Raw genomic sequence first — 23,624 nt, 5'->3', positions numbered from 1 at the left:
ATAGAATTTATTTGTCTTATTGATGACTTAGTCTCTATTTCTAGTCACATTCATTACAATTGGCAGAATACTTAATCTTTGGTCAATTGTAAATATTCTCAAGACATATAGATTTGAGTGCATATGTTTTCCTTCCACTTACTTCTTAGGTATCCAGCACAGTCTCTAGTTCCAGTTGGCATTTGCAGTACAGTAATCTCAAGGTATGGAAGAAAGGTACTGGACTGCCTGTATACACATGGAAATTGGAGACAACTCCTATTTAGATGTAGTTGGATCTGTTTGCTGCTCAGTGCTCATCAGTATACCCAAGGTGTACACATTCCCACCTCAGCCTGGCCATTTGGCCCATGTGCCCTCCTTGGGAACAAGGTTCTATATCCATGCTCACAAGTCTCTGTGGCAGCAGGAAACTAACTCAGTGTTTTCTCAGTCCTATTCTGCCAAAAACAAAAACCACAATACAATCATCCCCAAAGGGCCAATATTCAAAACATATTACTAAATTTGGGCAAATCTAAAAATAATACTAAATTTTGATGAAAATGGAAGTACATGGGAGAATTGCTGGCATATTCTTTTTGAAAATTATATCAACACTGATCTAATAATTCCTAAAACTATACTGGTATTTAAGTACGAAGATTTCTGGGTGTGAATGTCTTCATATTTCTTACAATAACAAAAATATTTCTAATGAACTTATTATTTAAATAATTTTAGATTTAGGGGAAAGTTGCAAAGATATCCAGAGAGTTTCTGTTTACTCTTCACCCATTTCCCCCAACATTAACATCGTATATAACCACAAAAAAACATTTTTTAAATAACCTGAATGTTCAGATTAGATTACGACAGCTTTTTAAATGTGTTTAAAGACAGAAAACTTTATACTATACAAAATTTTAAAAGGAAATTGTATCATATAAACCTATTTATACAGTATAATATATATACAGTATAATAATTTACAATATATAAAATATTGCTCATCTTCAAGAATTTGCTCAAATATCTCCTTCTCAAGATCTCCTTCTCTTAGGGTAGATCTCTAACTACCCTTTAGATAGGGTAGTTAGAGATCTACCCTAACTACCCTATCTAAAGTTGCAGACTGATCCAATCCTGGCACTTAAAATTTCTTTTACCCTATGTATTTTTTTTATCCCATAGTATTTATCACCCTCAAGCATACTAAAAAATTTATTGATTTATTGATAATATTTGATGTTTATTATGTATTCCCCTCCCCTCACATAAACTCCATGAGGGTAGGGATCTTTATCTGTTTTGTTCACAGCTATATCCCTAATGTCTACAACAGGGCTTTTCACATACTCAGCTTCAGTACTGAATTTGTGAATAAGTCTATTTATAATAACTGCAAAAATTTTGGAAGAATATTACTCAAAATATCAACAAGGTAGTTTTACAGGTATTTTATAATCCTTTCATCATTTTCTGTATGGTATACACTTTCTACCATTGATATTTATAATCAGAAAACATTTTTAAGTGGATATTTGCACATGTTCTATTGAAAAGACATGGCTAATGGGATGTGTATGTAAATGGTAAGGAACATGTAAATGCTTACACATACCAGAGGCTCAACATTTTTTTCAGACTTCTATGGACCTCCTCACTGCCTCATTTATTCATCATTGATTCCAGTCTGCAATGATTTCAGTTATTCTTGCTTTTTCTCTCCACCTTTTTTCCCATCTGTTAGATCTAAAATGTCTTCTCTTTGCATATCCCTCTAATAATTTCTTCATTTTAACACAAGGCTTTTCTTTTGCTTCTCTTCACCTCTTCTGCCTACGCTACACGTACCATACATCATATTTTCATGCTCTTACTTCTCTTACACATCCCAGAGCTTGCGTTACATAAAACACTCACATCTCCTTAGCACGAAAGTGATCTATGTTTTGGTCACATGTATACTCCCATTGCCTTATACAAGGGCTGGCATAGACAATACAATTACAAAAAAGCAAAAATTAGGAGTAATAACAAAGTGTCATCTCCTTAATTGGACCTGTATTTTCAAGTAGGAGCCTGTGCAGACCGTAAAGAAGGTAGACATGCCCTTGCACAAGAGATGAATGTCAAAAAGGGGAAATTCAACACCTATCTCTAATTCTTGGACTTGGTTTCCCAAAATGCCCTACATCATCTGCACTGCACAAATCCTTTGTTTCATTCTTCTAGCCTCTCTGGTCATATACTTACTGCCTCTTCCACTGCTAGGTCATCATCCTGTGCCTTTGTTCTAATAAATGTTTCCATTTTTCTTGTTCGCCACTTGGTTATACTTAGTATATATTTTTTCTTAATGAACTCACTCTGGGAAACAGCTTTCCTATGACTTTCCATTTCACACTTATAAGCAACCACCACCCAGGCAATCTGACATTTCTAGTGGAACCCAGAAGTTACACAACAATAAGAATTATTTTAAAAATAAGTAACACCTATTTGGCACCTATTATATGACAGAACCTGTTAAGAACTTTGTATGAATCCTCCTGACAATTCTATGAGGTAGGTATAATTTTTATCTCTATTTTAGGGAAGAGGAAATTGGATCACAGAGAGTTTAAATAATTTGCCCAGATTAGTAAGGAGCAGAAATCGAATTTGAATCTATATAGTATGGCTTTATAGTCTGAGCTCTTAATGATATGACAGACTGAATCTCTTTTCTCAGTTTTCCCTGAATCTGGTCTTGAATCCCATTACTATCCTTTGGAGGCTTATGATTTATTTTCTGGACTATAGCAATAGTTTCTCAACTGGGCATCCTACTGCTAGTGTTTCTTGTCTTATCTCATGTTTAAAAGATTAACTAACTTATTTTTATTCCTAAAACTCAACTCTGATGGTGTCACTCCATTGCTTAGCAACTTAGCACTTTCACTTAACTCTGGAAGTTTAAACTTTTATTCAGGCATACACAATGCCCTTCAAATTAACCTAACCTCACACTCAACTTGACAAACACTGGGTATACCAACTGATTGAAGTACTCCTAAATTTTACCACGTTTCATTCCTCCTCATGTTGAAGGCTCAGCTGGAGTCCCATATTGTCCGTGGCACCCCTCTTGATGTGCCCAGCAAACCATCCATTCCTGTTCTGATTTCACATATGGCTTCAGTGGAACCCTCTTTTGTCACATGTTATAGCCAACCTCATACTGTATCTCTCCTGCATTAATTCATTCAGCAAACATAAAGCTATATATTTGTGCTATCTTTCCTATAAAACCTCAGATTTTAGAGACAGTGCTACTTTTTTTTCATTTTGACATCCCTGTGGTTCCTAATTAGGTGTGTTTCACATAGGTTATATTTAATGAATGATGATTGAAATAAATATATTTATTTGCTCAAAATTTTATTGAATACTTTTCAACAATTTCTCCTAAATCAAAGTTACAGTGTTTCCAGTTGTGAATTAGTCCAATTTCTCTCTATCTTTAATAGCCATTTCTAGACAATTAGGCTGTAAACAAGGCATTTGGAGGGAAAAATTGGTGTCAGAATCTTCTCAAGCTGTTGCTCATCTGTACACATCTGTTGGTCATTATTATTCACAGAAAAACATCTAAGAGTTTACAAGTTTTATTTAAGTTCTCCTTCATAGTCTCTTTATATTAGCCAACCATCATCAGATCCTGTGTATACTAGCCCTTCCCATGTACAAGAACTTGGCTTCCTGCTGAATCTTCCTGCTCATTCTTTATGTTTATAAAATGAAAAAGTTCATGATCAATGTCAGATTGAACACAGTTCTGAGAACTCCAGATGGCCTTTTTCTTTCCTTCAGAAAGAAGAACATTTCACACAGAAATACTACTTTGAAATGACCATTTGGGGGTTTTGAAAGATTATTTGACTTTTAATAGAGTGTTGTTAATGAACAACTGAATTTGGCAAAAATGATGGCCCCATTATGAAACATATCTCACTAACACAGACCAAGCATAAATACAAGCTCCTGACAATTCTTAAACTTGTAGAATTTTAGTCTACAAATACTGCAATTGTTATCTATTCATAAGCATGATAATAAATACTTGTCAGGTCTGTGCGCAGAGCACATACAAATGCATGAATACAGAAGTCAGAATGCTACTAAGTTTAACGCAATATGCCATTTCTTTCAATATTATGAATCACTACAAAAAGGAGCTAGGAAAAAAATTAAATGTTATGCTCTCACATTATATAATTGAATATTACATGTTACTTTTTAAACTAAATTTTCTAGTTTATATTTTCATGTGTATATTATTCAAGATTCACTAACTTGTAAACAATGGAAAGACCACTCATAATAAGTCAAGCCAAACAATAAAATTGTTAGTTTATATGCTAGTAAGCATAAACAAATAGCTCCCAAGTTTCAAAAAAAGAGCTGCAGACCAGAGCCTTAGGAACTGGAACAAGAAACTCAATGCAAATAAGCTCTAGCTCTTCCTGGGCTTTTGTTTTTGTTTTTGTCTCTGATTGTACCCAAGGTATGGAACATGGGTATTGATAATATTAGTCTATAAGCCCCAGAAGAAAGAATGGTTTTATATTTCAGTGCATGGAAAGGATATCAACTGATCTGCCATGATTTATGTGTTCACTCTTTGGACCAGTCACTGTGGGCTGGAGACTGTGGTAAGAAGAATGCACTTGACTTTATAAAGAGCCAGATCTCTCCCAGGAAAAAGCTCCCACAATGTCCAACAATGTGTAACATGCTGGGGACTTCTGTACTGAAGTCAGCAGAGAAAGGGCAAGGTAACATAGGAGAGTCCATGCTTCACAGAGAGAGTGAAGTTTGGATGAGCAACATGAGAGCTTAATAGTATGGTGCTCTTTTAACTTATATGGTTAGGTAAAATTGAGTTCTGGGATACCAAAGGATTAATGATAGTTCAGAATTCTCTCAAAGCAGGAGATGAAAGGTGCTGGAGTTTTCTGTAGCTCCCGCTCAATCTATTACTGTAGAGGTTGCTCCCATCATATGCACCAACAGCCTCTTTACTTGAGGTCCCTTGTACCTGCCTTCATTGCTTTTTCTAAACAGGTTTCCTTAATCCAGGTAAGGAAATGTCAGCCATGTCTAATTTATGATTCTTACATTTTTTAAAGCAAAATTTAATCTTTTAGAACATAAATCATTCCTCAGAATATAAGAAGCATATGAAGACATACATTAATTATGAAAACTCGTCAAGGCCTTATTCTGTTCTTTTCATACCTAGGGGTTCTTTATTTACACCTTGGTGATCTAAAAAATCACTATCAACTTCTTTTATCCTTCCAGTTATAAAATATTTTAATAGAGTATATCATATAATTTCAAGAGGAAATGATCTCTCCTAGTTTAGAACATACTTGTTGGAATTTATTTTCAACACTCACCACCAAAAACATGAGATTTAACTTATCGGCCAAAGGCATATTTCCAAGGAACTACCAAACCTATATTAAGTCACAAACTAGACTTATACCAGCTAGTGTCTGCTTAGTAGGATACTATTGTTTCTCATGAGTTTTAGACATTTTCCCCTAATAACTAGCACTGAAATCTGTGACTGTAGTCACCACACACCTAATATAATAGTTAACTTTCTGTTAACTCAGTATTCATATTATAGAAGTTACAAAATATTTTATAATAGTAACTATATTAACATTCTATGCAAGATGTGGTTTTACTTGGTTGTTTTCCCTCACCCTTATCCTGACAGCTCACCTGGGTGCCCTCATACTCTGGAGGTAAAAGCATAAATAGGGCCAGCTTTCCTACGGATCAGTTTGAACTAGAAGCATGCCAATACTCTGGCCCAGTAATTCAGCTTACAATAATTTATTCAAAGGAAATAATCAGAGAACCATACTACACACTTACTAAAATGTTTACTACAGGTTCATTTATAATATTAATATAAATATATATTATAGTAATATAATAGAAATAACATTCATGTCAGACTTCAAGAGAATGGTTAAATTATGGCTATTAGAATAATATCCAGGCAGAAAATGTTTTGATACATTTTTTTGAAGGACCTGGCAGAATGATCAGAAGAACAATAGAATAATATGTTACACAACAGGTTACTACAAAGAATATACAGCATGGATCCATTTAAGTAAAATATGTATGCATAGGCAAAAATAAAACTTTTGGCAATATCTTAAAAATAATTATCTTTAATTGTAAAATTATACTTCTTATGTTACAAAATTTTTACTATGCATCACTACTAAAATAAAGAGTTATAAAAATTAATGTTTAGTTATTTAATTTCATTCTCTAATATATTTACAGGTACTCCATCCAAGTATGAAAGAATGTATGGTGATGATTATGAAGGCAGAAGTAAAGACAAGTAGGGAATATTTCTTCCTACTTACAAAAAGGAAGGTATAAGAGCAGGTATTACTTTTCTGTTTTTGAAGACAAAGACTATCATTTGTTTATAAAAGCAGAAAGTAGGTGCAAAGATTCATTAAGGCTTTTTGTGGATGGAGTAGAGGTAGGAACATCTGGCATACTATCTACTATAAAAGAAAAATGAGGACCAGTTAGAAAGCTACTGAGGCAATTTGGATGAGAAATCCTGGTGGCTTGAACAAAGGTAGTGGCAATGAAGATGAAGAGAAGATGATGGTTTTAAAACATATTTTGAAGGTAGAAATGACAGGTCTTGGCAATGGATTGGGTTTAAGGTGGAAGGAGAGAAAGGAATCAGGATGATCCCCAGGTTCCTGGTTTGAGCAACTGGCTGGGTGATGGTGCCCTTTAATAAAATAGGAAAGCCTGGGAGAAAAAAAAGATCAAGAGATCAGTTTTGGACTTGATAACTCTTGGGACCTCTATAAACATACAAGTGGATATAACAAATAGATTCTTGGACAAAGGAATTTAGAATTCAGAGCAGATACTCTAACTAGAGGAGATACAAATTATACATGTGTTGTCACATTGCTGTTGTTTGAAATTAAAAAATGGATTAGATTAGGAGACAAGTCAGAGAAAAGAAAGAAGAATTTCAGTAGCTGGAGATTCAGTAGCTGGAAGACGGGGAGATAGGAAACAAGATTGAGACAGAGTAGCAACAGAGATGGGAGATACACCAAAATCGTAGTTTCAAGGGAAGAAGGTTGTTTCAAAAACGGAGAGGATGAATGCATTGATCAATGGTAAGACAATGAGAAAGAGAATGGCAGAAGTGTGCTCACTGAATATTCCAAAAAGATATCATTGTCGGCCTTGGCAAGGGCAGTATTGGGAGCAGAAGCCAAGAATGGATTGACAAAAAGATGAAAAGTAAGAGAACGAAGGCAGCAGAATCATACAACGTTTTTGAAAAATTTGTTTTTGGAGGGAACAGAAAATGAGGCAGTACTTGGAGAGGGCTGAGGAGTCAAGGGAAGTGATTCCTTAAGGAAAAGCTTTTATTTTTATTTTTTTATTGAAATGATTCAGTAACGATTCTGTATTATAGGAAGCAAGACAGTATTACAAGCTGTCAATGAAAGTTTTCTGGGAGGTAGACAGCTTAAAAACGTATCGAAGAAACCTCATTAAAATGTTCTATACATCCAGTTGAAGTAAATATGAATTCAATATTCTATTTTTTCTTCATTACCTCTCTTTGGATATGACTTTTTTCTACTATAGTCTCTCATCCAGATTACTACATTAGCCTCTCACTGCCTCAAGCCTTACTTCTCTGTTATCAGTATCTTTCAAAATCCCAAATACAACCATATCTTACCATAAAAAGTTATCCCTAAGCTTTCAGAATAAATGCTCAACTCCTTATTTTACCTCTTCAAGTCAGCCCTACCTCTTGAACACCTCCTCCCACTTCACTTATTATGCACCGTTTTTCCAAACAACAGTGACATATTAAATATATTCTGACTCTCTGCTCCAGACTTTTGCTTAGATATGCTTAGAATACATATTTGCTTAGAATGTTCTCTGCAATAATCACAATACTCAAATCATATCCATAAATACGTACACTCTTACACATAAAAAATGCTTTTATATCTAGATAATATTTTTCAGCTCTCAACTCAAGTGTCTCTTCTTCTGGTAAGCTTTCCTTAATCCATTTGTTTTGGATTCTGATTCCATAAAGTACATTTTACCAATCATAGCCCTCATCCCACTGTATCATATCATTGGTTTTCTTGTCAAAATTGGAAGAAAATAGAAGGTCCTGGAAGGCAAGAGCAAAGGTTCATGAACCTTGTAGTCCCAGACATAGCACAATGTCTGACAATTGTTCTTAACATAGAGTATAGCAAAATAGCTAGAAGGAAGCTGGAAGGAGAACTGGGAAGAAAAAAGAAGGTTTTACAATTTATAGACATTCCCCAGCTGAATCTTAAGTCCATTACGCCAACCTATTTGAGAACCACTGAACTGGGGGAATATCCATTCCTGGGAAGCAACAGGAAAAAATTACTTCATTGTTTTCCTTATGGGTCTGAAATCATACCTAATTAAAAGAACACTTTGTTTTTCTTAACATAGCATATACTAAGAATTGCAGATGTCAAATTTTGGCACATTTGCAATAAACTTACCAAACAAAAATTTAAAATTCACTACTTGAACCAGATAGAAGATTGGAGGAAAATAAAATGTAACATTAATGATAACCATATTTTTTTCAAAATAGCCTGCACATTTTTGAAGAACACTGTTATTCCTTATGGTTTGGCTAATCCATGTGAAAGAATTGCTGCATATTTTGATGTGGCATACTTTTTGGTCTTACTACTAAAACAAACAAAAAAAAATGTTTTAAGGTATTTCACCCCTTAAATAATATGGCAAAACGACAACAAAAATATCCTTTGGCACAGTCCTATATATACATTTTCAAAACTGATTAAGCCTTCAAAATATGTGTCCTATTCACCTCTGCTTTCCCGCTCAGGCTATCTCTTCATATCTTGTGTTCTTTTCAAATTTACAACAGGTAACTGAATCATCTACTTGCTACAAATACACTGAGAATTTGTTTCTCACCCTCAGATTGCAAGAAAGGGGTAAAGGAAAAGAAAGAATATGTTCTACTTCTTATTCTGTTATCTTCTGATTAGTTTATTGATCCCAAACTTGTGTTTTCAGAATTATTTATCATCATGATATATGTTTGCTGAGTAGTTGGTTTCTAAAAGGACATGCATCTTGCTATGGGAAAACTTAGAATAAAACCACAGTAAAGTACTTAGAAATTTTAGTTCCTCTTGGGCAATACAATGTTACATGTTAAGGAAAAAAGAATATATATATATATATATATATATATATATATATAATATATATAGACACATATGAATCACTGGGCTATACACTTGAAACTAACATGATATTGTAAATCAACTATACTTCAGTTTTGAAAAATTGAGTAAAAAAATTTTAAAAATAAAGTGAATCAATTTTTATGTCTCCTGGCTTCCCACTTTTGAAACGCCTGGGTGAGTCCATTTCTTATCCTCTCTGCATCCTTTGAGGCCTTCTTGTTTATTTGAAATAAAACTAAGAGCTGCATGAGAAACCAGATTAAAAAAAAAAAAGGAGGCCGCAGTGAGGTAGAAAAATAAGGTTCACAAGAGTGAGTGAGTGAGAGAGCAGGAAGAATTAACAATCTGGCATAAATTTGGAGAGCATGTCCAAAATACAAAATAAAAGATAATTCTTTGGAAATATTCAGTTAAGTTGACGCTAATTGACTATATCCTCTTAGAATCTAGAAAGGAGAAAAATAACACCATGAAGTTGAGTTCATTTGTTAAAAACATAGTCTCTACTATATGGAACCAAATGGTCAAAATTAGAATTATGTTAAAATTCAAATAAACACCTTTTCTGATTGTGTTTCACTTTACTGATCTCTTAAATTTTAAATTTTTGTTTAGGTTAGGTAATTTATCTTTTATTGAATCTTCTTTGGGGTATAAATAAATAATTCAGAAATAGTAAATAAAATTTCTAATAAAAATGTCTGATTGTATAAAACAGGAACTCTTACATAGCAGAATACCAAGCATCAAAGACAAATACCAAAGTTTTCACCATGGAATAATCCAGAACAAAGCCTATAAGACATGGAAATACCAACCACTTCTTTGTGTAACATAACGTGTGAAACAATTATAAACTGATTAAGTGATGGATTTATTGACCTTTGTTTACAGGCTCTGACATCAACTGAAACAAAGAACTTATTTTGAGTCCAAAGCATGTTCATTAATTGAGTCCACTGCCTTTTCATATACTTGATTCTATCACCCCTACGACATGAATGATTGGTCACAGACGCTAATTAACATGCATTTGGAAAAGCACTAGGGAAGAAGTCAACAAAATTTTTTTATGAAAGGTTTGTGGTCCTGAGTAGCAATGTGATAAAATGGAGAAAAGACAACTTCAGTGGGAAGCAAGGTTTAAATATTTGAATCAAGGGTTTATAGGTTGGTTTTGCTCTCAGGGTTCTAAGTTCTATAGCACAGAGTATTCTGTGTTCTTTTTTTCAAAGTATGTTTTTGTAGAGGTAATGAACATACATGGCATAAAATACAAAGTACAAATGCCCATATTTTTAGAAAGTAAACCTCCTTCCTAAACTTAGCCATTCTTTCCAAATTTCCTGTGTAGTCTTAAAAAAATATGCTATGCATATATGAGCATGTCTATGTCTATCTATCTACATATCTGTCTACCTATCATCTATCTATTCATCTTATACATCAAAGGTAACATATTAATCTTACTTCCTGTGCCAATCTTTTTTTTTTGAAATGGTAATATATTGTGAACATCTTCCATATTGGTATATATAGGGCTACTTCATTCTTTTTAAAGCCTTTTAAGTTCTGTAGAAGGTTTCTTCTTTGACACAAAGCTGGCCCCATAGTTTATTTGTTGATACTAAATTTTTATTAAAGAAAGAAGTAAAAAGATACACTTGTTTATCTATTGGTGGTTAATATATTCAATCTTCCTATAACCGACTTCCTTTCATGTTTACCATATATAATAATTTAATACATTTTCAAAATTGGCATAATTTATTTTAGTTGTACTTTGTTAATTCAAAGTTTGAGAATCATGATTTTGAATAATGTATGGCTGTCTTCCAGTTTTGAAAATACTCTGCTCTTAGAGGAATTGGGGAAATCCAGAGAAGTAATTATTGGGTTAAAACTGTCCATCCAGAAGGCTAGTTCTCCAGCTGAGAGACTGTTAACATGAATTGCATATCCATTAATTCTGATATCCTTTGCAAATATCATTTACATGTGTGCACAGCCTCACAGGGGTTTGGTCTCTGACTTGACTGCTTTGGGAGGCTGACAAGCACAGACTCTTTAAGAATAGAGCATCCAAGCTAAACTGTAATCCTTCCAGCCTAGTCATCCACTTAGACAAAAATGACCAAATCTTTGGTCACTATGTTGGAACAGGAAAGAGCCATCAAAGAAAGAGCCTTCAGTTGTATTCTGATAGATTCTGGGAACTACATGATCAACCTGAAAATATGCAAAATAAATATCAGTTAACTAAAAAGATATGAAAGAAAATCACAAGCTAAATCAGTTAATGGTCTTTGCTCATGAGGTCAGAGAAGTATAAAATAATAATCACTAGCATTTGCACTATGTATTTTAGGTTTACAAAGTACATTCGCAAATACTGATTCAATTTAGTAATTGGAACTTGGTGTACTGCACGTGTATGAGTATAACCACAAAGAGAATTCAGAGATTTGTATGTTAACATAATACATATATGTTCACACAGGCCTCTACCTATGACTGACATTAATACCTGTAAATTATTACAAGGTAGTGAATAGAAGGGGGTGGAGGGGGCTGGGCTTCTTCTGAGGTATTTATAGTGTTCTGTCTCTTGATTTGGGTGCTGGGTTTCATTGGCGTACTCAGTGTGTGAAAAGCCACCATGTATGATTTGCATACATTTGTATATCCCAATTTACTTCAATTAAATGGTAAGAAAACTACAGAGTAATACATGTTCTAAGTGTTAAAACAAAAATTTTAAAACATTAACCATAAATTTATCCAAATGTTCATGGTTCACATGTTTTTGATCTATTATATTTCCACAAAATATATAATCATAATGTGGCACTTTTTATAATTCTTTTTTCACTTTATGATGTATTATATACTAACACCTTTCCCTCATAGTAATAATACCCCTAAAGTAGCATTTTAATTATTTTAATTTTTTCTTCTATTTGGTGAGACCATCATTTATTTTTGATTTTTGTCATTTTTCTCTTCATGGGACATTAAAATATATCACAAATGAATTGCTACCTTTACTTGTTATGTTAGCACCCTTGTGCCCTCAAAGTCTATTTTGGTTTCCATTTTTATTCTGAGCCATCTAATCAATAGTCATTAAAATAAAAAAAGTCATTTTCAGTAGGAAAGCCAAGCTGTAAACCAAACATGAAGAGAATTGTCATATTTCATCAATTCTAAGATGCACATATTCTTCACATTTTAACATTTCTGAAATCAAAATGCATAATGTAACTAATGATGGCTTATAGACACTATCACTCAGGCAGCCCTTATGATGAAATTGTCACTGCTTCATGTCTCACATGTGTCAACTTCCTCATAGCTCTTCGAGTCATGTGCTTTGTTTCTACTACATGTTTCATATAATTTCTGTTTAAATATTTTCAAAATGTTACATTTATCATCATTTTGTCTTATTTGAGTCATGGAAGCATCAGGAACAAAACTGATATTGAGACAAATATCACTGTAAGAGAACTAGTGATAATTCAATATTTTTGTAAAACAAAACAAAATACATTAAGGATTGTAAATGAGGAAAATACCCATTAGTTAGAATCTTCACTTCATTTTGATTGCAAACAAAAGCAGGAGAGGTATATTGACTGCAAAATTAACAAAGCTTAAGCTGTAGGGTCTTTTGTTTGTCTACTACATTTCAAATACACTGTTAACCAGAGTGTACAAAAACACGATCCTTAGTCCTGTGAGCTAAACTCCAAAGCTATAGAATTCATCCTTTGGCCTAGATGATAAGGAAGGTGGATGGGATACACTTAAATATCACATTCTCTTGGAACTTTTGTCTGACTCTTAAATTATTCTTGGTTCCCTTGGTAATATTCCCACAGTGAATGCTTTACTATAATTACATATGAACTTGGGTATATTTTGAGGCATTAATCTTTGTTAATTGTTATTATGCATGCATACATACACACAGAACAAACAAAAAGAAATTCTTCCATACCTAGGGAAAGAAAAGGGGTCAAGTATGGTCCTAATCCCTAAAACCTGTGAATATGTTACCTTACATGGCAAAAGGGACGTGGCAAGTGTGATTAAGTTAGGGGTCTTGAGATGGGGAAGTTATCCTAGATAACTATGGTGCATTCAATGTAATCACAAAGATTCTTATAAGAGAAAGCCAAGAAGATCAGTGTGAGAGGCAATACGTGATGTCAGAAACAGGGGTCACAGGAATGTGGAGCCACAAGCCAAGGAATGCAGGCAGTCTCTAGAAGGTGGAAAAGGCAAGGAAAGGATTCACCTAGAGTCTCCAGAAGGAATTCTGATCTCTAGAACTGTAAGAGGATAAATTTGTATTGCTTTAAGCCACTATGTTTGTGATACTTTGTAATAATAGCAGTAAGAATCCAATACACAGACGTTGATAAAATAAAAGGGTAAGTTATAAGGGGAGATAGCAGGTGTAAACCACATGGGCGAAAAAGCCCATTTAAGGGAATGAAATTTAAAAAACTAGGACAAACATTTGGAAAAACAAGATCATGAAGCCTTTTCTTCACAAGAGAAACTTGCGTATGTTCAAAAGGAAGAAGGAAAAGCAGAGAGAGAATTAACAAAGATTATAAAGAGAAACTGTATGTGAAGGGATGAATTTCTCGTGGAAACAGGAAAGAATGCTGTAATAAGCACAGCTACCATGTGCTTGCTCTGTGACAGTCCTTGTCAGTCAGGGTCCTTCCCACTTTACAGAAGCATCTTAACAAGTTCTTAGAGTGCCCCACTTACTGATGGGAAAATTATGGCTGAGGGTGGGTAAATAATTTGTCCAGGCTATACACATTATACATTGTGGAGTAGGACCCGAATCCAAGTCTGCCTGATAACAAAGGTCATGCTCTTAACCCCCTGAAAAGAGAGGAAAGGTTAGCACTGCTGTCAAGCCCTTACTCCCTGTCCTTTGAGACGGGAGGGGACGAAGTGAAAACGGATGAAAAAATTAATGTGCTTTGGATATAAAAGCAGAAGGATGAAAATGTATTTCATAAGTTTAATGTTTTTTCATGAGCCAACTTTTAAAGTATGAGGTCAATATCAAAACATTTTCCATTGAATCACAATATTCAATCAATATGTGATTGTTTTTATGCACAATTTTAACGACTACTATATGGTCAAGAGTTTCAGTTCAACTAAATTGTTATGTTTTCCCTTAAAAGAGAAAAAATAAGTTAGGAATAAAATTAACAAGCCAGAGTGTTCAGGTTGAATCTAAATCAAAATAAATTATATTTCTAGTGTGTTTCAAAAGTAAGAGCTATTTTCCCACATCTCTGAGTTACAGATTTTACTGAGTGAGAAAGTCCAAACTACTTTGCAGAACACAGTGTGAATTGACTTATCCGAATGGTATTTTGTGTTTCTAATTTGGGAAGGTTCTTGGTTTAACAATTTGTCTGCATCCAAAAAAGGAAGAGAGACCACAGTAAGAACTGGGTAAGTACATGGAATCAGTCATTAGTATGCAGATATTCTCACTTAGTATTTTTTTTTAATGTTTAAAATCTGTGCTTTCTTAAAAATCCTGGTATCATTCTAAATTTTAAACAATTAGATGTGATTCATTCAACATTTGATTGGATTTGGGCTAAATTTTGAAGACAATTTAAAACGCAAATTGATGACAAAAGCAATGTAACTTGGGAAAATATTTCAAATGAATGGGCCAGTTTGAACAGTTCATAGAAGTAATAATAAAGATAAATCAATGATTTCAAGGAAACTGTTGTATACCAGAATCAAATATGTACTGAAGTAGAAAGAACAGATTGTCATTTTGAAATAATACAATTGTGATGTAGACAATAAACATAAAATGGTGCACCAGACTTTACAGGAAAAGGAAAAAAGTTTAAAATCATAAATGAGGAATGGGGAACGGAAGTGCAAACTATGAATGGCAATGTTCCTGTAGGAAAACAGAGCAACTGAACCAGACTCAATAATTAACATACAATGAAGAAAACATCCCCGAGTTTAAAAAATAATACCTGAAAAAGACCATTCAAGTGAGACACATCCTGGAAAACAGCCTTTCAAAAAGATTAAAAGTATACCTCCAAGCATCTATGCAGAAATTGAACATGCAAAAAATGTGAGGATCTATTAAAGAACAAAACTCAAGTTCTCCCCCAGACACTCTTCCAAAATTCCAGATAACAATAGAGAAACCTTTAGTGCAAACATAAAGTTTTGAATGCACCTGATTTTGGTCACCCAGCCAATCTAGATTTATTAAAAATAGCAACAGAAAATTTCAGATATTTAAAGACCTGAAAATGTCTCCTCTTTCCCTTCTTGAATAAAATATTACAAAAGATATACTCCAGCCAAATAAGAGTTACATTACCATCTTGTACATCCTTGCATAGTCCTTCTTGAAAGACCATGTGTTTGGGGATAATTTTTCCTCACTCATCATCCATCCTCATACAAGGAGAGCTACATTCATGGAGTTTACTCACAGATTGTACGATAACCATTGACTCAAGATCACTCTCTGCTCACATGCAGTAGAATGTTTGCTCAGATCTATTGGAAGCCATTATATGCCCAGTGTCAGTTGGAGCCCAGTTTATCTGGAGCGCTCTCATTTATTTTGCTTACAATCTGGCTCTCTCCTACTCTGGTCTTATTCTAGCCAAAGGCTGTCTGCTGGTATTTAGTGGCAGGATTGAGTCTGTGTTGGTGATGATGTGGGTTAAAACACTTCCACTTCAAGCCCTCTGTATGCCTATAGCACCTGTATTCCTCCATCAGAGGACTTATAATAGTGCAGCTGTCTGTTACATGTTTCCTAATTCTCCTACCACATTCATATAATCCTCATAAACCAGTTCCCAGCAGAGTCCTTGAAGTACAGTACATATTTTAAAATTCTGAATAAATGGATGGAAAGGAGCTGCTAGCCAGACATCATTTTAAATTTTATTTTTGGTTGACTGAGACTTCAATAGTTTATGTGTGAAATTATAGAATTTGTGCATGTGTTGCTCCTCATATATTACATATTAAGCAATGTCCTAATTTGTGGGGCCACTTATGGCTACTTTCTTACTACGATTTATTTACACAGAAAGTTTTTTCCCTTTTATTAAAAATATTATATTCCTAATATAATTGGCCCCAGTATATGTCTCTTACATGTAGTATTCAAGTTATGCAGTTAAAATGTTGATAACTTAATCAATTCGGAACATGTTAAATCTTAAGGATGGATGCACAATTAATAGTCCATAATCAGTGAAAACAAGAAAGTAGACAAGGTCAGAGGCATGCTGGTGCTGGCTCATAGCAGCTCGTGAGAACCAATTGTTAAATTTTCAGGAATTTTAAGAGTTGGTTGTTAAAAATAGGCATTAGTAAAAGTAAATTATATAAACCTACAATCAAATAAGTTGCATTAAAAACAATGACAACAAATAACCAAAACTCATCATTTTCTAATTCTTTACTGCATTGTACTATTATCTGTGCCCTTGAGTTTATTTACATTTACTGAACTGTATGGTAGACATAGCATATAATGGTGCACTGCTAAGCATATCTTCCCAGCTCTTCATTGTTGCCCACCCTCATCTTGGTTCACATATTCAGCACTCATATGTTGGATTTCCTCATATTAATTTGAAGTTTTCAATTTTTTAGTTAATGTGATTATTCACAACAAGATCTCAGTTCCCTAGAGAGCAAGGCTGAATCTTCTCTTTACTTAGTATCACTTCCATTGCACAGAACACATAACAAACGCTGTTAGGCTTTCTGCTATACAGGTATCATCGAAGACTAAAACCTTTAGAGTTCCTTTTGAGTAAAGAGGATCAAAATAATAGTTGAAGCTTCTGATTCTTCACCATAGGGATGGCTCAAACCACCATTATTTTCTTGATGTCTGACCCTGCCATGGTCTGAGATTTCCCGGTTAGTCTAAGGATCACAAGAGGAAGACTACAATAAAAAACTGAGAAAAATGAGAAGCAAGGGAACATCACTGGGAGGGATGCAGCAGTAGTATACTAGGTGATTTGAAACAGGAACAGCAAATTAGAGGCTTTAAAGAAAAAAACATAGGGAACTGGGAAAGGAACATACATTTTAAAATCTACACATGCCTCCAGAACAAGTCATTGGCCTTTCCACAAAAGGGAAGAGTGTTGGGTGCATCATTTCTACTTAAGCCACTGCTTTCTTCCTCCCAGGATTAAGCTAGTTACAGGAGGTTGTTCCTTATCTCTTAGTTTTTATGAAATTAAAACACTTCTTGGCTCATATCCTTATTTTTATCTAAAATTTTGCATATCTAACATCTCCTGTGCTTACAAAATTTTTTTCTTCAAGTTTCCCAGGCTTCTCCTCAGACTTTTCTAAGACATCACACAGACCTTTGTGTAATTTAGCAAGAAATCTGAATATCCTTCTCACCCCCTCCTTGCTCATCACCAAATGAATAAAAAATAGAATTTCACTACTTCTTGTAAACTGATTGAGACATTGAAATTAAGAAAAATTGGGTTAAATGAAAAGAATGACATACCACAGATGCATTTATAATTTGTTTATAACTTTAATGTATAATTTGAAAGCAAAAGTTTCTCACAGTAAGAGTGTATGGATTAGTGAGTTATGGGCATCTTTGCATAACATAGATGTGGGGAAGAAGTTTTCTGTATGCATAGACTGAAGCCACTATATGAAATTCTGCCACTGGTCACCCCTTACAGGAATATTTATGTGAACTAAGTCTGAGCTATTGGACTCTTTTCCATGTCAGTGTTATTGGATTTTTCCCTGTCTCCAACTTTTGCTTGCAACAGCCTGTACATAGGATATTTGATTTGCTATGCGAAATGGCATATGCAATATGCTTTAGATCTTGATAAATGGAGAAATCTGCCAAGGTTGTATGTCTTCCATCCTCAATTAAATTTTAATTTACTGAGAACCAACTACACGTTCAGCAGTGGTGGTAGGCATGCCAGGATAATATTGATAAGATACAGTCTTTACTCTCAAGATGATTACATCAGGGAAGAGACAATTGTAGTGCCAAACAGAATCTTTTAGGTGAAATTGAAATATTTGGCAGAGAAAGAAAGTCTTTATGGATCTTAAAACTATAAATTAAGTTTTCCATCACAATACATGGCCAGTGGGAGAGTTGAGGGAGGCAAAAAAAAAAGACATCAGTGATTTGGTCACATAAAGCTATGAGTCCTCTGATCTGCGTGTTAAATGATGTATAAAAGCAAAGAATTGGAAGTAATTCTTCCCAAGTATTTCCCAACTGTGTAGGTGTCCAAAACTGAAAGAGGCACATCAGATAGAAAGGTACACAAGAAATAAGAAACGATGCAAAGCTCTATTTACAATAGCCAGGACATGGAAGCAACCTAAGTGTCCATCGACAGATGAATGGATAAAGAAAATGTGGCACATATATACAATGGAATATTACTCAGCCATAAAAAGAAACAAAATTGAGTTATTTGTAGTGAGGTGGATGGACCTAGAGTCTGTCAGTGAAGTAAGTCAGAAAGAGAAAAACAAATACTGTATGCTAACACATATATATGGAATCTAAAAAAAAAAAAAAAAAAATGTTCTGAAGAACCTAGGGGCAGGACAGGAATAAAGACACAGATGTAGAGAATGGACTTGAGGACACAGGGAGGGGGAAAGGTAAGCTGGGACGAAGTGAGAGAGTGGCATGGACTTATATATACACTACCAAATGTAAAATAGACAGCTAGTGGGAAGCAGCCACATAGCACAGGGATATCAGCTCGGTGCTTTGTGTCCACCTAGAGGGGTGGGGTAGGGAGGGTGGGAGGGAGATGCAAGAGGGAGGAAATATGGTGATATATGTATATGTATAGCTGATTCACTTTGTTATAAAGCAGAAACTAACACGCCATTGTAAAACAATTATACTCCAATAAAGATGTTAAAAAAAAAAAAAAGAAACAATGCAAAATTTCCATGCTCACTCTATCCTAAGAAGAGTTGAGATTAGGTAAATATGTCTGGAAAACAAGGTGTTTAGAGAAGTATTTCTGTGTTATCAAAGACTACTCTACTTTTCATTACAGTGTTAACAAAAACCAAAACACTTATACACCTCTTCAGATTTGGCCATCCCACCTTAACATAAGAAAAACTCCAGTGGGCTGGAAATCTAATCCTTTCCTTTTCCTCCTCAGAGTTTATGGTTTGTTTAGGGTTGTCTTTAAAGGAAATTTTGCTCCAATCACTTTTCAAAATAGGCGGTACATGTATTAATGAAATAACATCTTAAAGGCTCAGAGCAAACCAGAATCTTGAGCCAACAATATGGTTATATGCTCTTATTATAAAGTTTTATAATAAGCTTAAACTATTGTTAGGCACAGGTAGCTTTAACATAAAGATTTACAAAAGTAGAGTAAAGGATTTGCGGGCCATTGGTTTTATTGACTACTGCCTTTTTATAATTACTCAGATTTCAGAAATCAATTCTCCCTGAAAAAAATGGTATTTTTTAAGATTTTAGAAATTCTTCAGTTTCCTTCATACCAGCTTCAACTGATTATACCTATATTAGTCTGTTTAATCACACTAATTACCATGTATTTTGACTGAGCAGGAAGAAACATATTAGGAAATTTACTCACCAACTGTTTTACTATAGTATAAGTCACCAGAAAGGGAAAAAATGACATTTAGCTAATCATTTAGTTTACACGGAAATAGCAATAATACCAGATACACTTACCAGCTGAGCATTCACTATGAGACAAATACACTGCTTTATTTAATCATGTCCATAACTTTTTGATGAAGGTATTGTTAGTGCATTTACATATAGAAAAATTATAAGTTGCTCAAAGTCATACTTGGTAAATGACAGACAGAACCAAAGTTCTGAACCAGGTCTGTCTGATTTGCTGCTCCCTAATCAATCTATTTAAAGTAAAAATGTTTTTGTCCTTTCTTCTTCTCTTTTCTCATTCTCATGGAATCAAAAAAATATATTTTGATTTATATCTTAAGCTTAAATTTTGTTTATTTCTTTAGAGTAAGAAAACTAAGTCATAAAATTATTGCAATACCAATGTTCCATAATCCATACTCTTGGGTTAATTTTTTTTTTTGGTCAGCCTATCTGACAACACAACAATTTATCAGTGGTTTTCAGGTTTAGCTATATCAACTTTGCACTAATGAACTAAATAAAAAGGTCTCTCCAAGAATTAATTTTGTATTGGGGTTTTTGCAAATTTCATTCTGTCACTTCCAATACAATGTTAGAGAGTTTTGATTTATCAAATTTTAGGGAATCAGAAGAAATTTAAGAAATTTTTAAAGAAATGTTTAATATGTCTACATCATTAGAAATATTTTTATTAAAAATGAAGAGGAAAAACTTGACATTATCACTTATCTATTCCTAAAGAAACCAAGAGAAAACATAAAGTGTTACTACATATAAAATATTACTTTTTTTTTTTTAACTTGGAGCTTCAGTAATGGGCCAGACTTCTGTTGTTTTTTATGTTTCTGAAAAGCCAAGTGTTACTGAGGATTATGTCTGTACTAACATACTCCTAACTTTACTTAGAAGACAATTTGAACTTTGAGAGGGATAACAAGATTCACAATCAGTGGAACTTTCTCTGCATGTTCAATGTCTGACTATAACATCCCAAAGGAGTAAGTGAAAAAGTGAGTAACCCTTAACAGCATTTTTGTTCTTAAAAGATAAAAATAGTATTCTCTACGGAGTGAATTACTTCAGTAAGTCTGTTTTATGCAATTTTCCCATGGTGTTTAGTTAGCAAGAAGAAAGCTTGAAGCAGTGAACATTAAAATTTCTACTTTGATTCAGGATATAGGCTCTAAATTATATATGAAGGTCTTTTGTTAGTCATGTCCCTCTCTTAAAGATGTGGGTGGTATTTTGAAACTTAGCTATCAAAATTTTCTGGAAAATGTATGATTCAGAGAGGAATTTTCTTACATACTTTAAAATGAAGAAAACAATATCAGTTTAATAACCTTATTTGGTTTCAAGCTAAACGAAGTTAACGGAAGAGACACTAGAGAAAACAAACGTTAAATACAGCTTGCTTTTCCTAAGTGGTAACCAGAGAAAAGGGAATGCTTTAATAAACAATAAGACAGTAACACAGTTTTCAAATACTGTTCAGATGCTTTGAAAATGTGTGTCAGCCCACAATCGAAAATATAGAGAAAAAAGTCTTATTTTTAAGACTTAAGAAGAATTTTATTTCTTAGATGTAACAGCTATGTCTACATAGTAGAAAATAGAGGTGTAATTGGGCATAACACTATGGAAAGCTAAAACTGATAATTCAGATAAAAAATTAGATATGCAATAATTAGTTATAAATCTAACAAAATGTGTGCAGGACTTGTATACTGAAAACTATTGATGATAGAAAACAAAGGAGATATAAATAGAGAAACATACTGTGTTCATCTTGACACAGTAATGATGTCAATTCACCTCAAATTGATACACAGTTTGATGCAGTTCTTATCAAAATCCCCACAAGATTTTTGTATATGTAAGCAAGATTATTCCAAAATTTATATGGAAAAGCAAAGAAACTAGGATACCTAAATAATTTTGAGAAAGTAGAATAAAGTGAGAGGTATCAGTCTACTCAATTTCAAGACATTATATAAGTATGGTAATCAAGAATGTGTTGTATTGGTGAAGAAATTGACACACAGGTCAATGAAGCAAAATAAATAAGCTAGAAATAGATCCACAAAAATATGTACAACTGATTTTTGACAAATGTTCAAAAGGAATTTAGTATAGGAAAGATAACTTCTTCAACAACAAATGGTGCTGGATTAGTTGGACATCCATAGGCAAAAAAGTGAATCTCAACCTAATTCTCATAATTTATACAAAATTAACTCCAAATTGATGATGGAATTAAACATAAAGTGTAAAACTTTTTTCCTCTTCTAGGAAAAAAGAGAAAATCTTCTCGATCTAGGACTAGGCAAAAAGTTCTTAAACTTGACAACAAAAGCATGATCCTTAAGAGGAAACCATGATAAACTGGTCTCCATCAAAATTCAAAACTTCTGCTCTGAGAAAGATCCTCTTAAGAGGATAAAAAGAGAAGCTCCAGAGAGAACATTTTTGCAAACCACATATCTGACAAAGAACAAGTATCTGAAATATATAGAGAAATCTCGGAATTCAATAGTGAAAAGACAAACAAACTGGGAAATAAGCAAAAGACACAAAGAGACTTCAACCAGGAGGATATACAGATGGCAAATAAGCACATGAAGAGCACTGATGGCGACTAGTGTTCTGGATTTCAGGTTGGAGTATACTGGAGTATATCCAAACTGGCATTACCCTGAGAAGTTCGTATAAGAGATAGGACTTTGTCCCCTATATCTACATAGTTTCTACCATACATTCTCCATATATCTGCTCTCCACACTTTGATGGTTATCCCTACCCTCTTTCTTTTCAGATCTTCTTACAGCAATGGTTCCTGTTCTTGCAATCCCTGGGGTACTACCACCCTTGTTGGTTTCCCTAATCTGTCCATATCTTTATAAATGGTGTCTTTTTAAACTCTCCTAAAAGACTTGGTTAGAGTGGTTATCTCTTTCTTATCAGGACGCTGAACAATAAAGCAAACATGGTTTTAGATCTGCAGTCAAATGAGTTTTTTAATACTTCACCCTGAGTTAGAATTACCTACCTGGCCCTGGAACAGCTGGATAAATACAGGCCTCCCCCACAAGGACAAGATGCTTGCTACATGGTGCAGAGCAGATCTGTGCATGTGTCCTGCACTCTTTTTCTCCATGAAAATCCATGAAAAGAGAGACTCAGAAAGGATGGCACAGAGTATGCTTAGATACTTCTATTCTCACTAGTGCGTTAAATCATTCAGAAGAGAGAATAAAGAGTAGGCAAAGAGTGTCAATTCCAGGGACATTTCATCACATTGAAAAATTAGGCCAGAGAGGTGGAGTTCCTCCCCTAATTTGCAGAGTACACCAAGAAATCCTATAAGCAATGAGAAAAAGACAACACAAAACAGAAACTTTCCAAAGGATATGAAAAGGCAATTCACAGAAGAGGAAACTCAAATTGTCAATTAGATCATTCCTACCCTAATGGACATTCAATATACTATTTATTTTTATGAGATCACATTCATTATTAATTAAAATTAG

General features: G+C 34.0%; 1 protein-coding gene across 5 annotated transcripts in view; it reads right to left on the bottom strand.

Annotated features, from left to right (window-relative positions):
• LOC309615688 (uncharacterized protein) overlaps positions 1-23,624 on the bottom strand; it is a 426,392-nt gene that overhangs the window by 42,104 nt on the left and 360,664 nt on the right. Inside the window, exon 4 of one of the 5 annotated variants that reach the window (XM_082365750.1) lies at positions 10,894-17,330. The exons of the other annotated variants lie outside the window; for them this stretch is intronic. Coding sequence (XP_082221876.1) covers positions 17,199-17,330 — 132 coding nt within the window. The 3' untranslated portion in view covers positions 10,894-17,198. Of the gene's footprint in view, positions 1-10,893; positions 17,331-23,624 lie in introns of those variants that run through there. 5 annotated transcript variants of the gene reach the window in all.

This window comes from Balaenoptera borealis (genome assembly GCF_965194805.1).
Source record: "Balaenoptera borealis genome assembly, chromosome: 18".
NCBI classification, from domain to species: domain Eukaryota; kingdom Metazoa; phylum Chordata; class Mammalia; order Artiodactyla; family Balaenopteridae; genus Balaenoptera; species Balaenoptera borealis.
Note: the sequence above shows the minus strand (reverse complement) of the source record. Positions and strands in the feature narration are given on the sequence as shown.